This window comes from Neolamprologus brichardi, chromosome 2 (assembly GCF_056152115.1).
Source record: "Neolamprologus brichardi isolate AB-2024 chromosome 2, ASM5615211v1, whole genome shotgun sequence".
NCBI classification, from domain to species: domain Eukaryota; kingdom Metazoa; phylum Chordata; class Actinopteri; order Cichliformes; family Cichlidae; genus Neolamprologus; species Neolamprologus brichardi.
Window position 1 is genome coordinate 19,300,883 of NC_142105.1, and position 17,259 is coordinate 19,318,141.

At 40.1% G+C, this 17,259-nt stretch overlaps 2 protein-coding genes across 4 annotated transcripts; one reads left to right on the forward strand and one right to left on the reverse strand.

The window, feature by feature from the left end:
* Positions 1-294: 294 nt before the first annotated feature.
* Positions 295-3,620, reverse strand: vamp7 (vesicle associated membrane protein 7). 2 transcript variants are annotated; one of them, XM_006781794.3, is made up of 8 exons: positions 3,444-3,620; positions 2,851-3,029; positions 2,608-2,665; positions 2,199-2,336; positions 1,964-2,054; positions 1,614-1,681; positions 1,375-1,467; positions 295-1,259 (listed from the first exon to the last, which is right to left on the reverse strand). In XM_006781794.3, exons 2-8 carry the CDS (start codon positions 2,994-2,996, stop codon positions 1,191-1,193), a joined length of 663 nt encoding a protein of 220 aa, XP_006781857.1. In that variant the 5' UTR covers positions 2,997-3,029; positions 3,444-3,620; the 3' UTR covers positions 295-1,190. The 2 variants fall into 2 exon arrangements, with proteins under 2 accessions (XP_006781857.1, XP_006781856.1); XM_006781793.2 differs by having other exon boundaries at positions 2,851-3,071; positions 3,444-3,618.
* A 562-nt stretch (positions 3,621-4,182) lies between these two features.
* Positions 4,183-15,527, forward strand: polr1d (RNA polymerase I and III subunit D). 2 transcript variants are annotated; one of them, XM_006781792.3, is made up of 5 exons: positions 4,183-4,258; positions 7,274-7,371; positions 7,784-7,860; positions 11,971-12,053; positions 14,791-15,527. In XM_006781792.3, exons 1-5 carry the CDS (start codon positions 4,220-4,222, stop codon positions 14,836-14,838), a joined length of 345 nt encoding a protein of 114 aa, XP_006781855.1. In that variant the 5' UTR covers positions 4,183-4,219; the 3' UTR covers positions 14,839-15,527. The 2 variants fall into 2 exon arrangements, with proteins under 2 accessions (XP_006781855.1, XP_087704218.1); XM_087848092.1 differs by lacking the exon at positions 14,791-15,527 and adding an exon at positions 14,543-14,769.
* Positions 15,528-17,259: the final 1,732 nt, after the last annotated feature.

Sequence of the window (17,259 nt, forward strand, 5' to 3'; positions counted from 1 at the left end):
TTTTTGTCGTGGAAAACTTCACGGTGTCACGTGTTTCACCGTGCCAGAGTTCAACTATCGACAGGGAGGAGTGATTGAAGAGTTGTTTACATGAACTTTGACCTCTAGGAGACACCGACGGCGAGTTGGCTATATTTCTCACATAATTAGTTGTAAAATAAAAATAAACGTATTCCGTGCATGTGCTATTTACCTAGGATCAATACACACCGATACATTCAGTTAGCCTTTTTAAAATGAATACATGTCACAACACCCTTTTGTCCTTTCCTGGTTTAGAGGCAAATCACTCAGTTCCATCAGAATTTATTTATTTTAAATGAGGATGTACAATTATTACATAATGATCATCAGCCATATGATGTCAGGAAGCAAATCTATGTACAACATAATATAAAAAAGTGCATTTTGTTAACAGAAAGAAAACTTGGGCACACTGAACCTCAAAGAGGGAGGTAAAAGGTGAAGGGAAGCCTCAACTCCACAGGCAGAAATCACACTTGCTTTAAAACAACCATTCTTCATCAATCAAATGTACAATATTTATTTTTATGATCATACAGGGTATTTCACAACATTAACCTTAGAAGATACAACTGTGCTAAGTGATAAAACTTATCAGAAAGTCTGTATACTGCATCAGTTTAGTCAACAATGTGTTTAAAGTTCTTCAACAGAGGCCCATACACCACACCCTCGTGATACATTTAAAACACGTTACCCACATACTCTGTTGGCATCCAAGATTAAACAGGACACTCACAAATCAAACTTTGCTACCTTTGTAGTTAAATCTATATGGATTAATTACACAGGCAGGTGCAGGACAGTATAGTAACTGATACATCAGCCAACCGAGTGCATGAGACAAGATGAATGCACCAGACTAACATAAGACAAGACCATTGTTCCACATCAGTTTTAGGCCACGTGGCTGCTGTCCATTAGTGTGGGTATGAGGTGGGACTCCAGGTCCAGAAGGCATATAAATGTGCACTGTCAAAGTCAGGGTGCGAAAGGAGGTGGGAGGAGGAGGAGCAAATAGTTTTCCAGCTCTTCTGAAGCCAAAGGAGTAAAAAGCAAGGAACGTGGTATTTTCTACTGTGTCCACTGGCAAGCAGAGTTAAACAGGCACTTCTCCCCTTTGTCCCTTTTCCTTCATCTCCCTCTCTTCTGTCCCCGCTCTCTTCTCATTGTTTGACACACGTGGGCCAGTTGAGACCTCCACAGGCAGCAGAGACAATAATGTAAATCACCACCTGAAAAAGAGCACAGCCAGAGTTCACTTCCTTCACAACTGCTGCACTAAATAAAGCACAGAGAAGCCAAGCTCAATGCACTACTTGTTTTCATCATCTCGGTGTCTGTACTCACAAGGGCAACCAGCACAATGACTAGAGTCAGCTTGAGGTTCTTCATGCACATGGCTCGTGTAAGGTTACGGCTCGTGGTCTTAAATGTGACTGACTGAAGGAGGAGGAGGAAAAAAATGTAATCAGTAACAATATCTGTTGTTTAATAGACTGCAGTTGCAGTATATACTTAATGACAAATGTTATGCATCAGAAAATAAGTAGAAGCAACAGAGCCTAATCAGTTGTAGTTAAACTCACTGCATCAACCAGGTTTTCTGTCTTGTCAATCAGCAGCTCCAGCTTTTCTCCTCTCTGAGCTACCAAGTCTGTAAAAACATGAATGCAAACAGTGAATTTAGTGTGAATACACATAATACAATACATATGAGTAATTCACTAAACACAGCACATCATGCATCGTAAGTGAGGTGGTCGCTCATGATATAACACTGCACTCATTTAAAGTCACACAACACACCAGTTAAACATTACAGGTTTTATCTAACTTGGTTTATTAGAGTTTTAGTCAATGTTTTTCCATCTCAGAGCCTTGTTTATTTATTTATTTATGAATAAATACAAAATGAGGAAATTAAAGAGATGCTCACCTATGTTGCGGACCATGATGCCCTTCAGGTCGTCCACTTGCATCTGAGTCTCAGTGACACGATCGGGTCCACGTGGATCTGAGTGGTGTTTCTGCAAAGAAAAGGAACACGTCACACTTCTTCACGTCTTCTTCAGTTTCCTTTTTTTTTCTTTTAAACCACAGAAATATTAGGACATTAATATTGCAGTAACAGGAAACGTTGCTTGGTACATTCAGGCTTTCATCATACACACCATTTGAGCTGCCAGTGTAGAGGAGAACTCGCTGTTCATGGCGTAAGGTAGGGCTGTTTGTGCTCGTGAGCCATATGTTGTCTGGAAACGCTTCTTCACTTCACTGAGGAAGGTGAATGCACGTGACCTCTCAAAGTCCTTTAGAAGATGAGGGTCAAATAGGTTTATAAGAAGTTGCATACAATAAATTGTGGCTGCCTCAAAACCCTATCTCATCTTTAGCAACAGCAGTAATGCTAGGTTTTCTACAATAACACAGGACATGTGTCCATTTCCTACAGTGGCTGGGCGCTTTATATTTATTTTTATACTAATTTAGGTTTTTAAAATACATTCATAACATCTACAAATGGCCTACTGCAAATCCAAACCCCTGACAAAAATATATGACTGTCAAATATATACTTACGTCGTCCGTGATGCACAGGTATATGATTCTGTCATGGCAGATGTAATGAAACAGATAGCTAAAAATAATGCAGAGGGGTTAATCGTTAGATGAGTGGTGTTTTATACAGTAGGGCTGTTTTTCCTACAGTTTTTACAAGGAATGAACTCTGTTGTACTTTATCACATGACACCGCCGTAGGCACAGTCACTAACAGGATGTAAACTGCCAACTGGGGATGACACAGGCCGCACACGCCCTTACCTGCCATGGCTGTATGTCAGTTTGTTGTTCTCTGAGGGAATTTTAGCTAAGATCTGCTCAGTAACTTCCAGGAAGTTACCCCCACACCATGCATGCTTGGCAAGAATAGTGGTTCCTCGAGCCACCACAGCAAACAGGATTGCCATGGCAACAGCTGGGTTTTCACCTTTATTACCTCCCTGGAGGTAGAAGAACAAGGAAGGCGAGTTGTTACTGTTGAGCTGGGGGGGAGAGAGAACCCAAACGATAATGATTAGGGAAGAATAATTCTTGTGAAACAGCCAAAAAATAGTTACAGATAACAGGAAGAAGGAAATAAAATATGTGAACAGGTGTAACTAAGAAATCCAAATACTGCGATTAGAACGCCGTAGGAAAATTCCCAATAATGAACAGGTTGTCATGCTAGAGTAAAATGTCAGCTAAAACTAGATGAACCAAAATTTGCGAAACAACAAGCTAGCTAACACTGCTGTTGACCATTATACCTACATATTAGCGTCAGAAAGGTAGTTAGCCACTTGACGCCATGTCGGTTGTTTTTAGCTGCTGAGCTAACGTACGTAATAGTCACATAACATCATATTCAGTACCTGGATGTCTCAACGACGATTAAAGTGGCTCATTTAGCGCAAAATCCCCACATTTAAAGACGTTTCAGTTGCTAGTTGGCTAATCCTTTTCGAGTGACTTCTGCCTGCTTCGCAAATCGTCCAGACCGGAAACACGTTCAAGCGCGTGCTGGGGAGTGTAGTTCCTACCGCATTTCTGGCTCTATGTGCTTAACGTCGTTGTTTCCCTTTTGGAACTACATTTTTTTTTTTTACCCCCGGTTACATATTACGTAGATCCGTCGTCACGTCTTCGTATAAACAACTTGTTATAGAAGGAGCGCAAATTTTGCCCCTGTTACAGTCTTCCAGGCGACTTGAACGCTCGATAACGCTGTCCCCTGCAGCTAGAGATGTGACAAAACTTACCATTGTTAATTGCTGAACAGGTTAGCTTTTTATTAAAATAAATATTTATTAGGTAAGTATTAAAAATAACTATTTGTTTAAGTAAACATGTTATGTTATTAAGCATCCAGGCACAACAATAATATAAAATTTAACCCATATTCACGCTGCAGAGTAGCCAAACGACGCGTTTGACAAATATTCTACCAACCACAGAGCTGCGTCACTTTAAATGAAAATTATTAAGTGATAATTTGATCATTTATGGCTACAGTCATACATATGTTACCAAAACATTAAGGTAAATTCCAGTCGTATTGAACTTTCCTTTGCCTGTCAAACTAGATTCAGGGCTAAAGAGCACAGTACTAAACCTTACTCTGTTGACGGATGCAGTGGGAAAGTGAAGCATGGCCGGGGAAGGAGAAAAGAAAGCAGTACTAGAAATGGTAAAAAGCGAAAATCATGTGTGGTTTGATGGTGTGCGCGGTTGGATGGGTTCGTCTTTATTTTCTCCAGGTCGGATCGATTAACTAAAGACGCAAATGACAGCGATTTGACCGCCTGTGTGCTCCTCACGTGGGTAGCTACAGTGACTAGCAGTAAATAAACTTAAACAGCGTTAATCTAACTTAAGTATATGCTAAAATCTGTCTTTTTGAAGCATTACCAGCACCAGAGACAAACAGTAATTTGGAACACGAGGGTACCTACTTGTTTAATTTAGATGATTTGTCTCAGTCCACGGGTACCTAACAGTATCTCCACTAGGGGGCAGTAGTTAAACAGTGTTCATATCCTATGAAGATAAACGCCATAAGTATTTGGAAAGTGATGTATTTTTCTTAATTTTCCTACCGCAGATGATGTGAAATAAAGATGCCAATTAAAAATGAAATATGAAGCTTCATGTTTAATTCAAGTGGGGGTTAAAAGTATTGCTTTAACTACCTTGGAAGGGAATAATATGATAAGAGGGGCAGTACCTCATCACAGGGCTCGCAAAATCGCTAGCCCGACGTCCCGGGGCTAGCGATTTTTCCAGTCGGGCTACCAAAATCTAACTCACCCCCTGCCCGTCGGGCTATCATAGGAAGGAAAATATATGTCTATGCTTTTACATTCTTTCGCCAATGTAGCTGAGTAATTATGTCATTGGCATCGATGAGTCACTGTCAATATGTTTGCGCTTGCTTTTTGCTTTCACTTTCATTTTGCGATCGCGCGAACGGTGTGTAGAGAGCAGCAGCACTGATTGGTGAGTGACGATTATTTGCGCACCAATTCCTCTGACATCGTCTTATCACTCATTAGCTTACTATTCAAACGCGACAAGTGAAATCTCTCGCAGCAAGCTTAAACATATGAGAGGTTGAGTGCGCAAAGAATCGCTGACCGTTATGTAAGTACGTGTGTAAAAGCAGCAGGATTTACGCTGGTATTTTAGTTCTGCTCAGCCAAATAAGACAGGTCAGGGTGAAGAAGGGGCAGCCAAAGAAAAGCCTACCACAAAACGGAAAAATTATGACAAATCAGACTATGAGGCTATAAGAAAGCGCAGCTTATTTGGTTTCATGGACAAAAGAATTTCTGTGGCTGGAATATGACAAGCTAAATAACAATGTTCTGCCAGGTGTGTTGTGAGTTTCATTTGATTTCTGAGTCGATAAGCGCCTTTGTTACTGGGACCAGTAATTTTAAGAAAGACCCCATCAGGACCCATGAGAAATGCAAGAAATGCATTATTGCCCAGTCTGCAGTATCTTTCCCAGAACAAACGGCAATTGCAAAAAAACAAAGTAAACCAAGCACAACAAGAACTCCTGAAAAAGCTGTTTAGAACAGTGTGCTATAATGCAAAGAGTGAACTACCATTGGCAAAATTTAGCAGCCTTTGCAAACATCAAAAAGCAAATGGCCTAGATCTTGGTTCCACTTACTTCTTACCCGTGACTACAGTGGAAATTTCAGATTCAGGATCTGACACAGACAGATTCATGTCCTACACAGTTCTTACAAGTTCATAGAAATTTCTGTTCAATTTGAACCAAGTATTTGAGTTGATGGTTGTAATTTTTATACAGTTGTTGTGATTTGTATTTTAACAATTTCTTTGATTATTTTTTGTTTCCGTTACAATATTATACTTTAATGTATAATATTGTAACGGAAACAAAACATTAAAAAATTGCTTTCTTTTTTATTCGGGCTACTTAAATTTATTTTGGGCTACCAAAAACAGAAGAATGCCTGCCCGAAGGGCTACCAGAGATTTTGAAATTTTGCGAGCCTTGCATCATCTTTGGTGAAGACAGTGTTGTTGCATGGGCATGTGTGGATGCCGGTATAACTGGATCATTGGTTTTTATTGATGATGTGAGTGCTGATAGAAGGAGCAGGATGTACTGTGAAACGTACAGGGAGTACTCTCTGCTCAGATTCAGCCAAAGTGCTTTAGAACTGATAAGACGGTGCTTTCAGTGCCATAACCCAAAATGCAGACGGAAAGGAATCTAAGAGTTTCCTAAAGCAAAGACATGAAATATTCCTAAATGGTCAAATCAGAGCTCAGCCCAGCAGAGCATGGTTTTCAGTTACTGATGAAGACAAAACTGAAAGCAGAGAGAGCCACAAACAAACAGCAGCTAAAGACGGCCGCAGTGAAGGCCTGCATGCCTTCGCAACTGTAAAAATGTGGGTTGTCGTGTAAAAATGGCTGCAATTCTTTGATGGTTTTCCATAAAGAAAGCAAAAACTTGAAAACAATGAAGTTAGTGTTTGTACATTTAAAAAAAGACTCTTAAGAGCTAAAAAGTTCCGGCTTCATATTACTCTAAACAGCAAACTATTGTTTCTCCTGTTGAGAGTGGATATCCCTAACATGGTCAAGTCAGGCACTTTAAATAAGCTCTAGCTTCTCCAGTGCAGATCTTCACTTTGTGAATGGTGGCCAATCAGATGAAGGCTGGCCTAAAAGGAGGAGGAACGGGGTAACATTGTATGTTGTAGATGTTTGATAAAGTTTATGAGGCCTGAGTTTAAAGATAAGAAAATTTACTGTGACCCAAACAAAGAGTCCAATGAGCCAAATATGGAGCTGGAAATGTGCACAGTAGGTCCACTTTTGTTGTTAAAAGACTTGAATTAAAGCTCCAAGTCCTCCAAGTCACATCTTGATTTTTCTTTTATTCTTAGATTTCATGTCCACTGTGCTGGCGTACAGAGGCAAAAAAAATCAAATAAAATCATGTCCTTTTTCAAATACTCTTAGACCCAACTGTGCATGTAATCAGTGTCTGTTTCTATTTGCATCTGTAACTCTGTATGTTTTGAATATTTTGGAAGTGCATAATGAGCGTGAGCGGCTCGCCCACTCACTAATCTCAGAGGAGGAAGCTGGTGTAATGTTTCTCTTCCATGTTGGCTGTGCGATGTTTTAAGAATGGACTTTTTTTGTGTTCTAGGTCCAGGCCGACGGGGCAGATGAGGGCTGTGTGACTTTTGTGCTGCACGACGAGGACCATACGTTAGGGAACTCCCTCAGATACATGATCATGAAGAAGTGAGCGATTTTGTGTTGTTTTTTCCCCCTTTGAACTCAGCATGGTCACCGTCGTGTTTTCTTTTTTTCTTTTTATATTTCAAATCGCTTCCCACACATGTGGCTTATTTGACATTCAAACTGAAGCTTGACGGCTGTTATCTGTAGTAAGACTCCAGCTAGAAGGGACTTTCCTCGCTTTCCAGCTCATAGACAATAATAAGATAATCATTTTATTTTATGACAGTGTTATCAAAAGGAAGCATGTGATTTCTCCCTCTTCCCTGTTTTTGGGGCTCTCTTGTCATCCTGCCAGGAGAGGGTCTGCTAATGTAAAAAAATGTAGTCATTACCAGTCTTTTTTTTTTTTAAGCAGAACTCTGAGAATGCTCACAAATCTCAGCTTCATTTTCCCACTCTTCTCTTTTTCCAGCGCGGATGTGGAGTTTTGCGGCTACACCATCACCCATCCGTCAGAGAGCAAAATCAACTTTCGCATTCAGACACGAGGTGAGAGACGTCTCTGTTAATACACACCGCTCCGTATGACTGTGTTTATTGGGAATAAAGGTTTTCAGGCAGCGTTGCAAGGTAAAAAGGCTGATCACGATATACTGCAAATAATAACACATGCGCCCTATTTTGAGAGCTATAACCACTTGCACCGTTGCCAAAAAAAAAAAAATCTGTCATCCGCTTTCACAAAAGATAAGAGCAGCCCTGTCACATGAAGGGACTCGGCGAGACTGAGAAAACAGCTTGTTTTTGTTGTTGAACCAAGTTTCTGGTTGCCTGGAGGTTTCTTTTTTTTTCTTCACGGCTTCAATACAGCTAGACCCGATTACCTTCGAGGCACAAGGAGAAATAAAAAAATACTCCCCCTCTTTTCCACTGCGCTTTCAGGCATCAGATCGCCCTTTGAAATGATCTGTATTTATTTTGGTTGTTAAATTTCTCCACCAAGACCGCAATCACAACGCTGGATTGAGGTCATCTGTGTCAGTTGAGGGGGCCAGGAGGGCCGCAGCATTCTTTTTGTTGGTTTTTTTTTAATGCCACATCTTTTTTTGCTTAATCACTTAGATTATCAAAACAAGATAGTCAAGCGCAGCGACATAAAAAATTGACAGCTTGGTTTCAACAGCAGCCAACAAAAGCATATTCAGTTAACGACCAATGACACAACCCTGAATTGTTTCTTTTTTTTGTGCACTTGCACAGTCGCTCATGACGAACATTCATTTCCCATATCCCGGTTTTGTGTCGCTGTATATTTAGTTTAGCATAAGAAAAAGGGAAATATTCTTTTAACCAGGCCTCAGTTCAGTTTTTCCTTTGACTTTTTCAATCGGGCGTTCTATTCATGTTTTAATGTAATTTTATGTAAAGCTGTCCATGTATTAGTTCCCACTTTTACTATTTCTATTCCAGATTTTGGCACACGTATACAGGGGGGGAGTAATTATTAGGTCTCCAGCTGAATATACAAACTTTTTAACAAACAAATAAACTGTCTCTGATTTTATGGCAGCTTTATTTAAATGGAAAGAGACAGAATATCAACCAAACATCCAGAAAAGAATGCATTACATGAAAGTTGTGGGTTGATTTGCTGGTGTTCTGGCTGAGAGAAGGAGGTTCTAGGCCAGAATTTTATGGTACATAGCTTCGCCCACTGGCCACTCATTGCAGTGAAGTCGTCCTGTACCTTTACCAGAAAAACAGCCCCAAATCATAGTTTTTCCACCTCCATGCTTGACTGTGCGGATGGTGTTCTTTGGGTCAAACTCAGCATTTCTCTTCTAAAACACATCAGGTAGAGTTGGTGAAGCCAGAGAGTTAGATTTACGCAGGCGTTTATCCCAAACCTTCTCTGAATCATTTAAATGTTCACTGGCAAACTTAAGACAGGCCTTCTTGAGCAGGGAGAGCTTGTGGGTGCTGCAAGATTTTAATCCGTGACTACATAGTGTGTTACCAGTGGTGTACTTGGGGTTTGTGATCCCAGCTGCCATAAGGTCATTGAGAAGCTTTAGTCTGGGGCTTATCCACCGTCTTTTTTTTCCTCACCCATGAGGTAAGATCTTGCACGGAGATTTAAACTGAGGGCGATTGATGGTCATTTTATATTCTCCATTTGTGAATAACTGCACCTTCTCACCAAGCTTGTTCTTGAGGAGGTTGCAATTGAAAAAAATGAAAATATATGTGTTTTATACACGTATTAAGATCAAGACGTCTGTAATTGATTGCAGCCAGAATTATGGCTGGGTTGTACCGAGTCAAATTAGGACTGCCGCTAACGATTATTTTAGTAGCCGAGTATTCCTTTGATTAATCCATACATTAATCAAAGGAATCAGATAAAAATAAATAAACATTTTTAAAATGTTTTCTTTTGTATCTTTGAAGTCACATCCTACACATGTGGCTTATTTAACGTACAAAGGGTATGAGTGAAGCTTGACGGCTGTTAACTGTAGTAAGACTCTAACTGGAAGGGACTTTCCTCGCTTTCCAGCTCATAGATAATAATATGATAAACATTTTATTTTATGACAGTGTTATCAAAAGGAAGCATGTGATTTGTCTCTCTTTAAAACACAGGTGTTTTAATATGAACTGCTCATTGCTTTTAGTAGTTTAAGTACGTACTATATCTGTCAAAAATTACACACTGGCTCTCGTAGATTAGCAGGAAGAGTTCTGACAGTATTGTATCACCTGGATGAGCTGGATTTAGTTTGTGTGTGTGTGTCTGCATGTTTAAGTGTGCTGGTGAACAAGTGAGTACGTGTGACTGGAATGAGGACACGCGAGCATGTCAGCGATCTCTGTGACAGCGTTTTAGGGCTTCAACGATTCATCGAGTAACTAGATTCTATTTCTGTTTTGCTTCTGTTTTGGGCTTCTGTTTTGTTTACTTCAATGCTTCGTTTAATGTGCAATTCTGTAACGATCACATGTCACAGTGTAAACACGAGCGTTTCACCAACTAAAAACAGATGAGCAGTGATAAGAGCGCACATATCAATAAAAACTGTTGCACAAAGTTGTCCCTGTTTATTGTGGCGCCGCAGAAGAACATGGTGAAGAAAGAAGAGGCAGAGCTGTTACCTAAATGCTGAGCTCAGGCGAAGTGAAAGTTGGCTCTTTTCATCGTATAAAACAGAAACGTTTGTTTCCGTGAAGAAAAGGGAACTTTGTAGCTGCTCCCATCCATGTTTTAAACATCAAACATCTACATTAAAGCCACAGAACTTACATTAAAATATGCAGATGAACTGTTAACTTGGTCTGATATGATGTTTAAATCGGGCAGCTTGCTGAAGGCAAGTATAATATACTTTTAGATTAATCTAATTCTACAAAATAATGTTACTAAAGCCCTGAAATAAATATGGTGTAGACTTTAGGCTCAATCCTGCTTGTTGCAGGTATTGCTGCCAAATAAAATAGGATGGCTGTTGTGTTATCAATCTGTTTGTTGAAAAACTGCTATTTTCTTCACACAGGTGCTCCTATCTCCTACGTTTCTATTAAAGGTCTTTTTTTAATCATAGAAGTGGGCGAAACACTCAGAACACCCTAGATCAAAGACTTATTACACAAATCCATTTATAACTTGGCTGTAATGTGTGCCTTCAGTATCTTCATTAAGATGAAACTACGATAAAATTAGGGACTGTTTATTTCTTTGGAAGTGAACAAACGTAATAATCCCAGCAGGTCATCAAATGATTATTTTCTCAACTGTGTGCAACTCTGAAACAAGCTTTTTTTTTTTTTTTTTTTAGCTCTTCTTCCTTTAAGGCACACCTACCTTTAGCTTTCTTCTGATTGGCCGCCCATTGCAAACAAAAGAATTAAACGAGGAGAGTTTTTTAAGCTCATAGCAAGAGCTGTGCACCTGAGAATACCTGTCAAAGACTCAAGAGCACAAAACAACTTTTGGCTTACAGCGATTGCTGGTACATACATGGACCTCATTATTTAGAACATGAGTATCCACCACTGTAAAAGTATATATAACAGAAAATAAGGAACAGCACAGTCAGTCCCCCATATGGTAAATATCCTACAAGGATCAGGTCATGTGACTGTGGGGGAAATGTCCAGGATTCCTTGGTTTTCTTTGGCCCTCGAGTCGTTCTCGCAAAGCTTCGAGGCGTGTTTGGGCTCGTTATTTCTGCAGCAGAATGAATCTTTCCCCATCGAGATGCCGACCAGAGCGCGTAGCGTGCCTACAAGCCATCGTCAGTGAGGGTGCAGTCAGTTCGTTGGCAGAGTTTCTCTGTAGGGCTCACAATGCATCGCTTGCAAGTGTGGCGTTTGTTTCGACACTTGAAATATCAAATTGGGCAAGACAAAACGATCCCACGTTGCAAATGTGGTTGATGCGTGCTTCTCATCTCTTAACAGCGCTGGTGACCCTTGTCAATAATAAATTTGTGCAGAGTGTCCGCTTTTGTGCTCATCATGGGCGCATGATGACTCACAGCGCTAAATGAAACCCAGAGACGAGTGGCTAACAGAGTGCCTACATCTTCTACGGTTGTTTTTGTTCTGTTTGTGCTGTCGGTGGTGGTTTTCGTCAGAAGTATCTGCTATCTGCTTCAGGGGGAATTCCAGCCGCAGAGCCGCTGCGGAGAGGCCTGAACGAGCTCAGCGACGTTTGTCAACATGTTCTCAACACATTTCAGGTAAGCATGTGTGACTGTTCTGTACACAACATGAGTCTTACATAGAAAAATGACCCGGGGTGCGTTCCGGAAAACAGTTTTGATAAACTCTGAGAATCACCTTGAACTCTTTACTCTGAGACAGGAAACTCTGAGTTTGTGGTTTCAGCACAGCTGGTCAGAATTGGTTTAATCAGCTCTAATTTAAGCGTGTGCGTGGGGAATGGGGGGGAAAAGCCATCATCAGTGGAGGGCAGATAACTTGTTTTCCCTATTGTGACGGCTCAAGTATAAATGCACGGTCCCTTTGGACCACAGCGATTATCTCGTAAAACACGAATGGAGATGTCATTCGACATGATCCAGTCAATCATGATTTACGCATCCTAAATTTCCCTTAATTGATGATAGAGCTGGAATCTTGCAGAAATCCCAGCCTACAGTCATGTCTGCATGTTATCTCCTTATTAACTAAATCAGCCACAGTGCCATGAGTGCAATCTCCTCGCTAACTTTATTAGTCTAATTTCATTATAAACAAGCATGCACCTGCCTATACTCATATGATTTCTGAAAATAGAACTTCTATCGACTTGTGATTCGAGCACATAAATGACTGAGGAATAAGTGCTTGAGGCCTCGTGTCATGAGCAGTAAATTCCACAGTTATGGAATCATTTCTTTTTTCCATTTTGATGAGAGAGGAAGTTTCATGTCCAGCTCGGTGTGGGTGGAGCTGCTCCTGCTATTATACACTGAAGCTGTCGCTGAATGTGCCTGCCAGTGATTGGTCAGAACACAGAGACCTAAATTACCCTCCTAGGACCTGGCGTCCACATATGTGGACATCACATTTTGGGTTATTTAGACCAAAATACTAAATTTTGCTCAACAAGGCCCTGATATCCACTTATGAGGACATTATACTGCTACTGTTTTATCGAAATTTAAAATAAATATCCTCATATGTGGATCTCATTTTTTTTTTAAACAAAAATCAGGTAAAAAAAAAATCTGGCAATTCTTTGTTTTTACATTCCTCTGGCCCCAATATGCCCAAATATCAAAGAGAAATCAAAAATGCATGCCGTGGAAGAGTTCGGGTCTTAGGAGGTTAAACGATTAAAGGTAATTAGAGTGGACAGTACTGGACTGATAGGGCAGCAATGCAGTGATTAGCGGTGTCCCCTCACAGCAGCGAGGTCCTGGGTCTGACCCCGCTGATAGTGAACCGGCTTTTCTTTGTGGAGTTTGCATGGGTTCCTCCAGAGTCCAAAAACATACATATTGGGCCACTTAGGGATTCTAAATTGGTGTGAATGTCACTGTAAATTGTTCTTTATGTCTTCGTATTGGCTCTACAATAGCCTGCTAACCTGCCAGAGTTTACCCTACGTTTCAGGGTATAGCTGGGATAGGCTCCACTCCCTCCACAACCCTGCATTGGACAAAAGGTTGTGAAAATTGATGGATAGAAGCTGGTTATTGGTTGTTGAGCTGTGGAAGTTTCAGCTTGACCTTTTTGGCTACCTGTTGAAACAAATGCAGCAACACTGTCAACTTCATGCATGCTGAACACCAACTTGTCCGGTTTCCATGAGACTGGACAAGTTGAAGTTCTGAAAACTTGGTTGTTTTTTTTCTTTCCATTTGTTTTCATATGTTCTTTGTTCCTCCACACAACATAAAAGATTTACTAACGCCCACGCAAATTGGTTTTGGCGTTAAAAAATGCACTGTGGTATTTACAAAGAGAGCACAGATTGCACGTAAGAGGTGGGACCGCAAAGACTTTTATGAATGATCTCTAGGAGTTCCTTTATCACAGTGCAAAATATAGAGAGGAGAATATTCAAACCAAGCGTGCAAACTGCACATACTGTGTAAATTCTGTATATTAATAATAATAATGGATTGCATTTATATAGCACTTTTCGGGGCCCTCAAAGCGCTTTACAATTCCACTATTCATTCACTCTCACATTCACACACTGGTGGAGGCAAGCTACAGTTGTAGCCACAGCTGCCCTGGGACAGGCTGACAGAAGCGAAGCTGCCATATCGCGCCATCGGCCCCTCTGGCCAACACCAGTAGGCGGTAGGTGAAGTGTCTTGCCCAGGGACACAACAACCGAGACTGTTCGAGCCGGGGCTCGAACCGGCAACCTTCCGGTTACAAGATGAACACCCAACTCTTTGAGCCACGATCGCCCCATTTTGTTTTGCTTGTCTTTCTTCAGCACTGATGTGGGACAGTATTTTGATTTTGTTGTACTATTCTAATGAGAAAAAAAGATGAAATAACTAAAGGCACAGTCAAATCCATTTTTTCTTTTTTCTTAAAAAAAAAAATATTTCAAAGGTTTTTTTTGTTTTGTTTTGTTTTTTTGCATTGACTTACCACCAATAAGTAAAAAATACAAAGGCAGGTGGTGTGCTAGCCTTGTGTGCTGTGCAGGGAGGATCATCAGCCCGTGTTAGCAGCTGCCAACAATTTCTTCCTACCGCAGGGTCTCTTCCCATCACAGGAGTCCTGCGGACAAGCTGACCTGGTGCTCTCATTTCTAAACTGGGGAAAGCAACAAGAAGCCAACCTGAATTTTCATGCACGTAACAGGACAGAGAAAGAAACCCTGGGCGTTCTAGCAAACAGTAATTTTAAGTGAAAGGACAGTCAGCTGACTTTAATTAAATGTGACACTCCCACATGCTGCCTGAAATCCACCTCTGACTTGGACGTTCTTTAAATTTGTTCCAGGCAAGAGTTAATGAGTTCAAAGAAAGACAGGAGCAACCCATGGAATGAACGGCGTTTGGCACGAGGGACAGCGGCGGAGTCGGAGACACCAGTTCTGCATCCACACCATGAAAATGAGTTAACTGGACATTTCTACTTTTTTTTTTGTATTATTTAAATATACATACTGGGGAGCAGGAGGAATGGCAAGTTCTCCGATTCCTGAACACAGTCTGTATCAGTTTCAAACATCTGTGCAGCTTTTGTATTTGTAGTATTTTCAAATTGATTAATGATAATAAATGTGAATACGTTTTGTGTTTATCATTCCCTGAATGCTGTGTGATGAGTGAAACAAATATAAAACAAACTCTTAAAGACTTTGATTTTTCCTTTTTTAAGCCATGGATTTCACATTATTATTTTTTTTTTTTCCTTCATAGGGAGATGGTTTTCACGGATGTCCAGATCTAAATGTTGTTTTTCCCTAGATTGCTCTCATCTGTCCTTTGAAGTTGTGTTTGACGAATGTCCTTATTAGAAGAAGAATGTGGTGTGAAGGACTGCGCCCAGTGCCAAGAATACAGAGGGAAAATATGAGGGGAGTGAAGTGTGAATAACAAGGTTAAAGTTATTTGAGGTTAATCGCATCTCTTCATCAGTCACATGTTCAAGCAAGGCGCGCTCTTCGAGTGTGGAAAAGAGTTGAGTAAAAGTGTGGAGTAACCCTGTTTCAGGACTGCAGGCATCGTGAGAATGAATTATAATTGTTAGATAATTGGTGTAAATGTCAAAATTTGTCACAAATTTGCTAACATAACCAAAGTACCACAAATCCCTGAGATACATAAATATTTAAAAAAGTATTGTAACAGTTGGTCTCAGTTTTTCCTACATGAACAAGAAATGCGGCTGTAATAAAAAAAGAAATAAATGTACAAAATTTTAGAAAACTTTAAGTTTTGTACATTTAAAGAGAATGAACCACTGTAAGAAAACAAACAGAAACGGTGAAAAGGCTTTTCTTTTAATTGTTTACCAATTAATTACTTTAGTGCAGTATGACTGGCAATGAGGGTGGTCTTTCTAAAGCAGGAAAAGGTGAAAAATAAATGAAAATACAATTTAAAGTTGAAACTTTATAGCGTCCTTGACATTTTCCAAAGTTGTTTGGTGGCCCAGCGGCTTTGCTAGGCCAATTCTGGTCCCCAGCCTTATCTTTGCAACCCTAATTTAAAGGGTTACTTTGGCAGCTAAAACAAGTGAATTTTGTGTGTGGACTTTTCTTTAAAGTTCAAAATTAAGTTGAGTCATCCTAGATCAGATGCACCAAAAAAATTGATTTCAGTCTCACCTGCTCACAAAATATTTTTGAAGCAGTATTGTGATTCGTCCGTGTGATCTTGAGCATACTGCGTACGTTCTTCTGGAGAGCAGCGCTCTGTCCTTGAAGCCGTTCCATGCACACGATTGCCGTTCGCTGTTCTCCTGATGGTGGAGTCATCAACACAAACATTAGCCAAGAAAGAGAGAGAGAGGCCTGCAACTGTTCCTTTGTGACTTTGATGACTGTAACATGGTTTGCTGTGGGAATGATCTTTGATTGTCAACCTCTCCTTCATAGTTGAACACCATCTGTCTGACTGATTGGACTTGTGGAGTCCGAATTCTTCTGGGATGGTTTTGTAACCTCTTCCAGCTGCATGAGCATCAACACCAACTACGATCCACTCCCTCAAATGTGTTTTGTAAAGATCAGCCTTTGATAGATCCCTGTTGTTCCAGTCATGTTGTTGTTGTTCACTTAAAAACCTCAAAAACCCACCATCCACGCCCAATTTTCATTCAATGGATTGATAACATGTGTCTCCTAATTTTACCTTTAAATTATCCACTAAATCTAGAAATTCTTAAACTTTTGCCCCATCCCATGTAGGTGTAATTTTGAATTTTTTTTCCTGAATTTCATGAAAATTTTTTAACTTTTAATCTTCAAGGTCATTTTTATGCAGAATTATAGAAAGACAAGTGCTCAATAACCACTGTAACGTGGGATGACTAATAGAGAAATAATGCATTGATGCCACTGCTGTGGTTTTCAAAATGATTTAATTCGAAATCCCAGTTTAATGTGCCAGTCATGCCCAAATGCAAAATAGACGAAACTCATATAATGACAGAGAACCACATGAAACATGGTCACAAACTTTAAATACTGTTTACTTGGACATGTGTTTGCTGACAGCAGCACTGGGACACTGAAGCATTGCTAAGAATATATAATTCTCTTAACAAACAATAATTTTGAGTCTTGATGTGGTTTTGTCAGTGTCACGAAGTTTAGAATTGAATAGAAGCAGGATGAAGTTCCAGCCCATACCACGTTTATGTAGAACATATTGGAACTCTCCAAAGTGTCTGGTGTAGGAGCTCAGAAAGTCCTATAAAGTGAATATTATTTTTCTAATCTTTAAATATTTGCCTTAAAGT

Coding starts and splice junctions, on each gene's coding strand:
- vamp7 (XM_006781794.3), bottom strand. CDS start 2,996: ATGGCAATCCTGTTTGCTGTGGTGGCTCGAGGAACCACTATTCTTGCC. Junction 1,682..1,963: donor CATCATGGTCCGCAACATAG/GTGAGCATCTCT, acceptor ATGTTTTTACAG/ACTTGGTAGCTCAGAGAGGA. Junction 1,260..1,374: donor TCATTGTGCTGGTTGCCCTT/GTGAGTACAGAC, acceptor GCTCTTTTTCAG/GTGGTGATTTACATTATTGT.
- polr1d (XM_087848092.1), top strand. CDS start 4,220: ATGGCCGGGGAAGGAGAAAAGAAAGCAGTACTAGAAATG. Junction 7,372..7,783: donor AGATACATGATCATGAAGAA/GTGAGCGATTTT, acceptor CTCTTTTTCCAG/CGCGGATGTGGAGTTTTGCG. Junction 7,861..11,970: donor CTTTCGCATTCAGACACGAG/GTGAGAGACGTC, acceptor TATCTGCTTCAG/GGGGAATTCCAGCCGCAGAG.